Source organism: Saprolegnia parasitica (genome assembly GCF_000151545.1).
Source record: "Saprolegnia parasitica CBS 223.65 unplaced genomic scaffold supercont2.81, whole genome shotgun sequence".
Classification (NCBI taxonomy): Eukaryota; Oomycota; class Saprolegniomycetes; order Saprolegniales; family Saprolegniaceae; genus Saprolegnia; species Saprolegnia parasitica.
The window spans coordinates 95,836-106,061 of NW_012156475.1; the positions used below are offsets into that span (position 1 = coordinate 95,836).

The 10,226-nt window shown below is 59.5% G+C and overlaps 4 protein-coding genes across 4 annotated transcripts in view; 3 read left to right on the top strand and 1 right to left on the bottom strand.

The window, feature by feature from the left end:
• Nucleotides 1-85: 85 nt before the first annotated feature.
• Nucleotides 86-1,646, top strand: SPRG_11331 (hypothetical protein). Its single transcript, XM_012351513.1, has one exon. It carries the CDS (start codon nucleotides 109-111, stop codon nucleotides 1,570-1,572), a length of 1,464 nt encoding a protein of 487 aa, XP_012206903.1. The 5' UTR covers nucleotides 86-108; the 3' UTR covers nucleotides 1,573-1,646.
• A 109-nt stretch (nucleotides 1,647-1,755) lies between these two features.
• SPRG_11332 (hypothetical protein) lies at nucleotides 1,756-4,132 on the top strand (the record flags this gene model as incomplete). Its single annotated transcript, XM_012351514.1, has 3 exons — nucleotides 1,756-1,872; nucleotides 1,923-2,430; nucleotides 2,475-4,132. The coding sequence occupies exons 1-3, from the start codon at nucleotides 1,765-1,767 to the stop codon at nucleotides 4,130-4,132; spliced, it is 2,274 nt and encodes a 757-aa protein (XP_012206904.1). The 5' UTR covers nucleotides 1,756-1,764.
• Nucleotides 4,133-4,756: 624 nt separating this feature from the next.
• Nucleotides 4,757-6,780, bottom strand: SPRG_11333 (hypothetical protein). Its single transcript, XM_012351515.1, has 2 exons — nucleotides 6,378-6,780; nucleotides 4,757-6,322 (listed from the first exon to the last, which is right to left on the bottom strand). The coding sequence occupies exons 1-2, from the start codon at nucleotides 6,767-6,769 to the stop codon at nucleotides 4,864-4,866; spliced, it is 1,851 nt and encodes a 616-aa protein (XP_012206905.1). The 5' UTR covers nucleotides 6,770-6,780; the 3' UTR covers nucleotides 4,757-4,863.
• Nucleotides 6,781-7,423: 643 nt separating this feature from the next.
• SPRG_21013 (hypothetical protein) overlaps nucleotides 7,424-10,226 on the top strand; it is a gene marked incomplete at both ends in the record, with an annotated part of 4,590 nt that continues 1,787 nt past the window's right edge. Inside the window, 7 exons of the mRNA XM_012351549.1 lie at nucleotides 7,424-7,498; nucleotides 7,550-8,374; nucleotides 8,424-8,618; nucleotides 8,670-9,017; nucleotides 9,063-9,189; nucleotides 9,236-9,422; nucleotides 9,470-10,109. Of these exons, the coding sequence (XP_012206939.1) occupies nucleotides 7,424-7,498; nucleotides 7,550-8,374; nucleotides 8,424-8,618; nucleotides 8,670-9,017; nucleotides 9,063-9,189; nucleotides 9,236-9,422; nucleotides 9,470-10,109 (2,397 nt within the window). The remainder of the gene's footprint in view (nucleotides 7,499-7,549; nucleotides 8,375-8,423; nucleotides 8,619-8,669; nucleotides 9,018-9,062; nucleotides 9,190-9,235; nucleotides 9,423-9,469; nucleotides 10,110-10,226) is intronic.

Sequence of the window (10,226 nt, forward strand, 5' to 3'; positions counted from 1 at the left end):
ATTGCTGTCACACTGTCAGCACCGGATACTGTATCCGGAAAATGGCCCGATTCCGCCAATCACGAGGCGGGTTCCATTTTTGGCTTCGAAATTTCAGCCAGCAGGACGATGGGCAAGCGCGTTGCCATCATTGGCACCGGCGTCTCGGGGCTTGGGCTCGCGATCCAACTTCAGCGCTCAAGTCGGCAGGACGAGGTCGTTCTCTTTGAGAAGGCGAGCGACCTCGGCGGGACGTGGCGCGACAATACGTACCCCGGCGCCGAGTGCGACGTCGAGGCCGAGCTGTACGCCTTCTCGTTCGAGCCCAACCCGTCGTGGTCGGCGACGTATCCGACGCAGGCCGAGATCTTGGCGTACCTCGAGCATTGCGCGACCAAGTATGACGTCCGACGCCTCATCCGCTTCAACACGACGATCGACTGCGTCGTGTACGACGCGTCCAGCTGCACGTACCTCGTCACGACCACTGCCGGCGACAGCGATACCTTTGACGTCGTCGTCTCGGCCGTCGGGCTGCTCCACCGAGCATTCATACCTGAGATCCCAGGCGCCTCGACGTTTGCTGGCACCGCGTTTCACTCGGCGGCCTGGGACCACAGCGTCGACTTGCGCGGGAAGCGGATCGCGCTCATCGGGGCCGCCGCCAGCGCCATCCAAATCGGACCTGCGCTGGCGCCGATCGCATCACAGCTGCTTCTTTTCCAGCGCAGCGCACACTGGGTGCTTCCAAAGAGCGTGCGTCGCTTTTCGTTGACCGAACGCTGGCTCGCGCGCCGCTGGTCGATTTACCAACGCGCTCGTCGCTGGGTCTGGCACCTCCTTCGCGAGCGCATCGTGTACCTTGTGCTCTGGCGTCACTACGTGGGATGGCTCCGGGCGATCTTTGCAGGCGGCTCGCAGCTCTATATGTGGTGGCACGTTCGCGAGCCAAGGACGCGCGCACTTCTGACGCCTTCGTACCCGTTTGGCGGCAAGCGTATCCTGGTCTCGGACGACTACTACCCCATGTTCCAGCGACCCAACGTGTCGATAGTGTCCGAGCCGATAGCGCGCATCACCGCCAACGAGCTCATAACAACCGACGGCGCTGCCCACAACGTCGATGTGATTGTCTTTGCCACCGGGTTCACACCCACGTCGTTTCTGGTGCCAATGGACGTCCGCGGTGTCGGCGGCCAGCGCCTTCACGACGCCTGGGACGGGTGCCCGCACGCGTACCTCGGCATGCAAGTGCATGGGTTTCCCAACTTTTTCATGCTGTATGGGCCCAACACCAACTCGGCCCACAGCTCGATTTTGCTTTTGAGCGAAGCGCAAGCCCACTACGTCGTTCAGTGCTTGCATGCGCTTGATGCGCAGGACGCGCGCGTGATGGACGTGAGAAGCGAAGCCAGCGCCCAGTACCAATGCGAGATGGCGCGCCGTTGCAACGACATGATCTGGGCTGACGTCGACGCGTCACCGTACAAGGACGCAACGAGCGGCAAAATCACTACCATGTGGCCTGGCACGATGCACGAGTATGTCACTCGGACGCGGTCCGTCGATGTCGCGGCCTACATCTTTGAGTAGCGTCCAACTCGACAAGTTTTTGGCTTGGTTATGCCCTTTCTGGCAATGAGCATGGCGACTAACTAGCTCTCTACTAGCATTCGAATTGAGTATAGAACTCGTGCAGCATGGGTCGCGTCGTGGGCGGTGGAGCTGCAGCGGCCACTTTGCATCAAAAACAAAGAGTGTTGGTCATTGCGAGATCTTGCCCTGATGCGCATGGTAGCATGGGTGGTGCTGGGGGGCACGGCTGGGGTGACGGCCGCCTGCGCAACGTACGCCGCCTGCCTCGACAGCGCCCGCGCGATCGTCGCCAACATGGTTGGACATGATGCACTGATGCGATCGACGGCTAACCCGCTTGAGTGTAGACGGTCCAGGCCATGGCAGCGCAGATGACGCAGCTTGATATTGGCCAAGTGCTCAACAGCGACCTCACATTAAACGAAGCCCAAGTCGAAGCATACGCCAAGCTCGGCATTGGCTCGTACCTCAACTCGCCGTTTGCGGGTGGCCCGAAGAACGCCAAGTACGGCTGGAACGCGACCGAGTGGCGCGATATTCTCGGCCGCATCCAAGCCATTCATCGCAAGATCGATCGTCACCCGATCCTCTTTGGCCTCGACTCGGTCCACGGCGCCAACTACGTGGCCAACGCCGTGCTCTTCCCGCACCAGATCAACGCCGGCGCGAGCTTCAACCGCCGCCTCGTCAAGGAGCTCGGGTTTTACACAGCGCGAGATACCGCCGCCGCGGGCATTCCGTGGATCTTTGGCCCGATCCTCGACGTGACGTCGCACAAGGCGTGGCCGCGCGTGTACGAGACGTTTGGCGAAGACCCGTTTTTGGTCACGCAGATGGCATCCCAGATCGTGCACGGTACAGTATATGTCTCAACCTCATGTTTTTAAACCGACGCGTAGGGCTGCAAGACAACCACACGATCGCAGCGTGCTTCAAGCACTTTATCGGGTACGCTGCGACGCCGTCGGGGCACGACCGCGACCCGATCACGCTCTCGGACTATGAGATTCTCAACTATTACATGCCGCCGTTCCAAGCTGCGATCGACGCGGGCGCCTTGAGTGGCATGATGAACTACGTCTCGCTCAACGGTGTGCCCATGGGCGCCAACCGCAAAATGCTCATCAACCTGCTTCGAGGCGACCTGGCGTTTAAAGGCATGCTCGTGACGGACTGGGGCGTCATTGACGACCTCGCGACCTTTCACCACGTCGCTGCCACCGAGGAAGATGCTGTCGCGATGGCGCTGACCGAAACCTCGATCGACATGAGCATGGACGCTACCCACACGCGCTTCATCGACCACGCGCTTGCGCTCGTCGAGGCGAAAACGATCGAGAAAGCGCGGCTCGCGGTGGCGGCCGAGCGCATCATTGCGCTCAAATTGCACTTGGACTTGTACGCGACGCCACTGCCGGGTGCAGACAGCGTGCCACGTGTCGGGGATGCCGAGAGCATCCAGGCGGCGCGCACCATGGCCCGCGAGTCGATCGTACTGCTCCAAAACCGCGGCAACGTACTCCCGTTGCCGTCGTCGGCGTCCAGCCTCTTGCTCACGGGACCGTCTCTCGACAACATTGGTCATCTCTGCGGCGGCTGGTCGCTCGCGTGGCAAGGCATGTCGGGCAATGCGATGTTTCCGCATGGTCGCTCGGTGCTCTCGGCGTTCCAAGCTCGTTTTGGCAACGTCACGGCGCTCGAGACAATGGATGTCAAGACGGCGATTGTCGCCGAGTTCACCGTGGTCGTGCTGGGCGAGGGTCCATACGCCGAAAAGCCCGGAGACATTGACGACCTCTCGCTGCCGCTCGACCAGCTCGCGTACGTGCGTTCGCTGGCGACGACGCCGACAAAGCTCATTCTCGTGCTGCTCCAAGGCCGGCCACGGCTGCTCCACGATCTGCCTCAGCTCGTCCACGCGATTGTGTATGCTGGGTTGCCCTGCGAGATGGGCGGCGATGCGCTCGTGGATGTCCTCCTCGGCGTTGTCAACCCGAGCGGTCGGCTACCGATCACGTACCCGCGATCCCCAAGCGACGCCAGCGTAGTGCACTACCACCCGCAAGACCAAGGCTGCCACGTCGGGTATCACTTTGAGGAATGCGATCCCCAGTGGCCGTTTGGCGCTGGCTTGAGCTACACGCGATTCCAGTATCGTGGAGCACACGCCGCCCTTCTCAACGACGCGCTGCAGCTGACCGTGACTGTCGCCAACGTTGGAGCAATGACCGGTGACGAGGTCGTCCTGGTGTTTCTTCGAGAGCACGCACGCTCCCGTCACGTGCCCGAGGCGAAGCGGCTCATCTTTTTCGACAAAGTCCACTTGGCCGCGGGTGCGTCGACAACGGTCCGCGCGACGCTGTCGCTACAGACGCTCGGCAGCTACTTTGGACCCGTGGGCGAGACCCCCACCAAGTCGCCGCTCGAGGGCGTGTTTACGGTGCAGTTTACCATCGCGTCCTGCGACGTTGACCCGACTTTGTGTGTGACGCTGACGACCACAACAAAGAAAAAGAAGGCGCTGGTCTTTGAGGAGCATGACGCGATGCTCGCCTGAGTTAAGTGGTGTCAATTAACGTTGTGTTCTGGCATCAAGAAGGGTTCTCCTAGTGGTCGTCTTGGCAATGTCATTCCGAGTGCGGCGGTGGAGGTGGTTGCAAGGACGTTGTGTAACTGGGAACTATGACGCCGTGGTCCTTTTTTTGGCATGCTTTGGTGAGAGGACAACATGTACTTGGTCTAGTGGTCAATCCTTGCGTTGGTGACGCAGACTCGATGATGGAATGTGCTGGCGGCAGCTCAGCTGCAATGTAAATGATTTTATGATGCACGTTTACTTGATACTAGTATGCAATACAGTATTTTGCTTCAATTCTGTGAGTGGCCACATTCTTTTGAATTTTAGCCAATGAGATGCGAGGCTATGGTGGCCCGCCCCCGCGCGAGGCCGCTCGGTGGGTCCAATCGCATCGGAAAATGAAATCGCCGCAAGCTGGCCCATCCATAGAAGACACGTTCGGGAGCTTAGATCGCGATGGCGCGTTGACGGGTGAGGCGTGCAACGCGAGCTATTGTCCAAACTATTAAAGGTGGCAAGTGCCATATATAGCTGCAAATAGCCACATTTAGCATACTAAAGTCTATGTACCGAATCTGCAGGCAAATCGGTGGCATCGACCAACCCGTCTGCCGCTGATGTTTCTTTTTCAAAGACACGATTCAAATCAAACCGTCAAAAGTCGAGATAGCATTGATGAGTCCGTTCCGACAGATCGAAACACGTGTGGTTTAGGACGACTCGGCGATCGACCGGACCGTCGCGAGTGCGTCCGAAATCGACTTGGCAAATTTCGTGCTGTCGCTTTCGTTGCTGTCCTTGAAGCTCGTAATGTTGATGGGAATCGTCTCGTTCTGGATGAGGTACCCGAGGCCGTACCCGGACGGCACGACGGCGCCAAAGGTAAAGTACGACAAGAATGGCATCGTCACGTTGCTCGTCGAGAGCTGGTAGTGAGAGCTCTTGGCACGGATCGGCGAGCTCAAAAAGTCGTGCTTAATGCCTGCCTGGGTCGCCGTGTCGTTGAGCATCGTGAGGTGGCGGTCACAACCCATGCCTTGCTGCGCCTCCTTGGCCAAGCTCACGTGGCGGTCGACGGCCTTTTTCAAAAACTCCTTTTGCGACGCCATGGACGCGTCCGAGGTGACGGCCGACACGAAACGCTGGGCTTCGCTCGTCGCCGACCGAATCGTCTCGGTGCGGCCGTGGAAGAACGCGCGCGTCGAGCAGCTTTCGTACGTCGGCGCCACGTGGCCATGCTGGCGAAAGTACGCCAACTGGTACGCCATTTGCACCGCGCCGTCCGGACTCATGCCCCAGTTCTTGATCGTGTTCTTGCCAAACCCGTCAAACGCGAGCAAGTGCGAGTCCGTGTTACCAATGGCCGTTGCCGACACCTCCTCGGCCTTGGCGATCGCTTGGTGGACCGTCGGCGAGAGCGACCACGCCAAGGGCTCGGCGGCCGGCGCCTCAAACGTCGTCGTCGCCGTGAGGGCCGAGAACCCAGAGTCCGACTGCCGCATGTCGTGCCACGTCTCGTGGAGCCAGCGGTTCCAGGCCGTGCCGTCCGAAAACGTATGCTCAAAGTTGACGGCGAGATGGCCGTCGCCGTACATGAGCACTTGGTGCTTGTCAAACCAGCGGTTGGACCCGTTGCCGTGCAGCGTCATGGCCGTGAGCTCCGATCCACTGTAGCTCTTTTCGTCGAGGACGAGCACGAGCAGCGCAGAGTCGATGGCCTCGATCGACGCCTTGTTGGTCGCGTCGTCGGCCATGAGCGTCGCCCGCACCGACGCCCACGCGTCACGGTCGTCGGCGGTTAAGGCGGCAATGTTGGGCGCGCCCGAGACCTTGGTCTGCATGATGCGGGCGAGCTGCGCTTCGAGTGACGCCGGCGAGATGACGTCCTTCCCGCGTGGGTCGAGCACCTGCACCTTGTAGAACGCATTGTCCTTGAGGACGACAATGTGCGTCGACGTCGGGTGGAACGCCAGTTCGTCGCAGCCCGTCTGCGGGATCTTGGCCGTGCCGAGCTGCTTGGCGAGCGACGACATGCACTGCTTCGGGTCCTGCTCGAGCTCGCCCGCCTTGACCTTCTGGAACCACTTGAGCAGCGACGTGACAAACTTGGACGTGCGCACGAGCGGATCCGCGAGGACCGACCCCGGCGCTTCGTCGACGAGGCCATAGCTACACACCGTGTATGAGATCGTTGTCGTGATGCAATCCTCGATAGGGCGCTTACCCAGGGTTGACGTTGATTGGGTTCGGGTACCGGCCACCGAGGTACATCTTGTCCCACCACGCCTCAATGTACGAGTACGGGTACGCGCGGCCCATGACGTTGACAAACTCTTGCTTGAGCAGCTCGTCCTGGAGCTGGCGACCGACCGACCGGTTGGCGCCAAGGCCAAAGTCTTCGACGAGCTTCTTGTGCTCCTTGTACTCGGCCGCCGAGACGAGCGGCTGGACCGAGCGCAGGTAGCGCTCCAGCGTCTCGTTAAGCTGGGGCACGGGCAGGCGCGGGAGGTCGTAGTCGTTGTTGTCGACCATGCGCAGGAACCAGCTCGGGTGCTTGGCCGTCGTCGTCGAGAGGGACCGCGCCAGGCGGCGCGACGCCGGTACCATGAGCTTCATCTTGCGAATCTCGAAATGGATTGCGTCAACGACGCCACAGATCCCGATCGTCCGGATAGGCCGGATACGCAACTCCAAGGTGGCATGTGCCACTTCAACCACACGTCCCACGTTCCTTCGGCTTCCATAACATGCTCCTCGGTGCGGAAGATAATGCAAAAAAGTGTCAGCCATATATATCTACAGATATATGTATGAGCACATTTAGGAGTGGCCGCCAAGGGCCTTGGTGGCACCCGACATGACCTTGCCGACTTCGTCCCACCCAGCCCACGATACCACTGACGCTCTTGGCGAAGAAGTTTCCCGCCCTATCCTTCGCAGGATACCAACCCTGGCAGAATATTTACTATAGAGCCAAAGGCTCGCGACATCGTGGCAGGTCACCGAACGCGTGGTTCTGTCGCCGCAAGAAATCGGCAGATTTTTTAAGTCTACCGCGGCAGTAGAGTGGTGTGTCCTTTGCCGCGCCATGGCGAGCTTGCCACGCGGGATGTGCAATCGACGACGTGACGCGCCGATCTCACAAACAAAATGAAGACATGGTCCCACTCTCGCCGTCCCTCGTGGCAGCCCCTGCGGTCGTCGTACGATGTGGCATGTGCCATTGTTAAAACAGTACCATTCGGCGTTTTGTAAAACGGTCAGCGGGGCATGGCCGACGAGCCGCGAGGCGATGGCGACGACGCCGCGAACGACAAGATCTCGATCCGGCCCGAGTACGTCATTGTCTTCTACTGCTGTACTCGCAGCGGCTCAGGGTGTACATATTGTCTTTAGCTTGTGCTCGGCGTGCGCGGGTCGATTCAAAGCAACGTCGAGTTCTGCTCGGACGCGACCTTGCTCTTTCCGACGGCGCACCACCTCGGGCTCTACAACGTGGACCGCAAGACGATGGAGTTCTTCCACCCGACGCGGGGCGTTCGGTCGGTCCAGAGCATGTGCCTCTCCACGAACAAGGAGCTCCTCGTCGTCTGCGAACAGTCGGGCCCGCGCTTCTCCCGCAACAACATTAGCGATCAGCTCGGCGTGACACCCAACCAAATCTCTATTTACAAGGTGCTCACACGCGCTCGGCTCAAGACGCTGCCATCGCAGTCGCACGCACCCATCTTGTCGGTGGCCTTCTCGGCAGACAACAAGTGCCTCGTGACCCTTGAGGACGCGCCGACGCACCGTATTGCCTATTGGAAGTGGGCCACCTCCAAGCTTGTGGCCCACGCGCCGTGTCCGTCGCGAGGCACGCGCATTCGCATCTCGCCGTTCAATCCCAACTTTGTGACCATCTCGGGCCCGATGGTGCTGCGGTCGTGGACGCTCACGACCGCCGCGGACTTGCGAATGAGCAGCCTCGTGCCGCAGATCCGCGAGCAAGAGCACTTTGTCGATCACGTGTGGGTCCGGCAGTACCTCGTGACCATCTCCGAAGTCGGGACGCTCCTTATCTTCCAAGGCGCCGACGACGGCGTCGAGCTCGTGCACTCGACCAAGCTCAGCGCGCTCCAAGCCACGTTTCAGGTCGGCAAGGTGCAGACGATCAGCGCCAGCGCCAAGGGCTTTGTCCTCGCGGGCACGTCCGGTCTCTTTAGCGTGTTTGAATTCTCGGTAGCGCATGCATCAAATATGTATCAAGATATCAATTGGATTTTGGTAGGACGACCCGAAAGACCCGTTCATTCTCATTCGGTCCATGTCGGCGGGCGACTTCGCCATCGAAAGCGTCGCGATCTCGCCCAACTGCGAGAGCGCGGTCGCGTACACCGACACGCAGCGACTCGTGACCTTTGCCATGGGGTCCATCGACGTCGTCCAAGACAGCACGACCGAATTCCGCGACCTGATTCCCAACGTACCCATCTATCTCTCGTCGTTTTGTACAAACTATTGACATAAGAGACAGGGCATGCACGCAGGGGCCATTCTGGCCGTCGACGTGTGCCTGCAAAAGCCGCTGCTTGTCTCGTGCGGCGTCGACAAGTCGCTGCGGTCATGGAACTACCATCTCGGGTCGTACGAGGTCGTGGCGATGCTGACAGAAGAGCCGACGACGCTGAGCCTGCACCCCGCGGGCTTTCAAGTCGTCGTCGCCTTCAAGGAGCGCGTCCGCATCTACAATCTGATCCAAGAAGGGCTTCGGGTGCTGCGGGATTTTAGTATGAAAGCGTGCAGCGTGCTTCGCTTCGCCAACGGCGGCCACATGTTTGCGTGCGGTGCGGGCTTGACCGTGTACATTTACCACACGTATACGGTACGTCCTTTTTTGATTTTTTCAAAGTGGACAAGTTGTCATTAGTGCGACCTGGCGTACACGCTCACGGGCCACATCAACACGATTCAGTGCTTGGCGTGGAGTGCCGACGACCTCCTGCTCTACTCGGCCGGCAACGACGGCACCACGTACTGCTGGAACGCGACCAACGGTGCCAACATGTAGCAATCAAACAGACGATATCGAAGGCGGACTAGGGAATCGCTGCGATGACATGCAACTCGTGATCAAGCACTGCAAGATCACGGCCACTGTCGTCGACCATCTCAACCCCAAGCTGGTAGCCATCGCGGGCTCCGACGGCCATCTGCGCGAAATCGTCGCCGGCGACGAGACCAAGAGCTTGGACCTTGGCGTGCCACTTACCGCCCTCGCGCTCACCAAGTCACGTTGGCTTGGTTGTTTTTTCGCATGTGGTAAATCCAACGTAGGTGGCTCTTTGTGGGAACGCGCACGGGGTGCATCTATGTGTTTCCATGGCCCCTGGGCGCGCAAGCCGTGCCCAACCAAGATCTGAGCGTGCACAGCGAGCCAATCACGACGCTCCGCCTCACAGACGACGACCGCGTCCTGGCGAGTGCGTCCCAGGACGGGTGCCTCGTGCTCTTCAAAGTCGATGAAAACATGGTCGGGCTGCCCGAAGACGTGGCCCACCGCCCCAAAGCACTCGCGACCGACGCGGTTCTTGTCTCGCGCGAAGAAATTGAGGACAAGAACGAGCAGCTCACCGACATTTTGCAGAAATACGAGCAAGTGAAAAGCGACATGGACTTTTCGCTGCATAGCAAGGAGAACGAGTGGCTCGACCGCATGCGCCTCCTCAAGGACGAGTGCGAGCACTCGCTCGTCCAAGAGCGGATCCGGTACACGCGCGAGAGGTTTGAATCGTTGTCTCAGGAGAGTCCCTATCGACTAGGTACGAAGAGCTCGAGATGCGGTACCAGAGTGCGCTGCGCAAGCACAGTGAAGACTTTGCCCAGAAAGAGTCGAATCATGCCAAGTTTTCCCAGGTTTATTTCACTTTTTCATCGTTTATTGTTTCAAAAGGGTACAACCTGGACAAACTTTCCTGTCGTAGGAGCTTGAAAATCGCTATGAGCACAAATTAGCCATGGAAATCGCGCGCTACGACCGGCTCTCAGAAGAAATGGAGCTTACGCGTCAGCAGTGCGCGCGCTCATCGAGTCG

Excerpts from the sequence above, each read along its gene's own strand:
- SPRG_11333 (XM_012351515.1), bottom strand. The coding sequence starts at position 6,769 with ATGAAGCTCATGGTACCGGCGTCGCGCCGCCTGGCGCGGTCCCTCTCG. Across the intron at positions 6,323-6,377 it reads CCAATCAACGTCAACCCTGG|CTATGGCCTCGTCGACGAAG; the intron begins GTAAGCGCCCTA and ends CACGGTGTGTAG.
- SPRG_11331 (XM_012351513.1), top strand. The coding sequence starts at position 109 with ATGGGCAAGCGCGTTGCCATCATTGGCACCGGCGTCTCGGGGCTTGGG.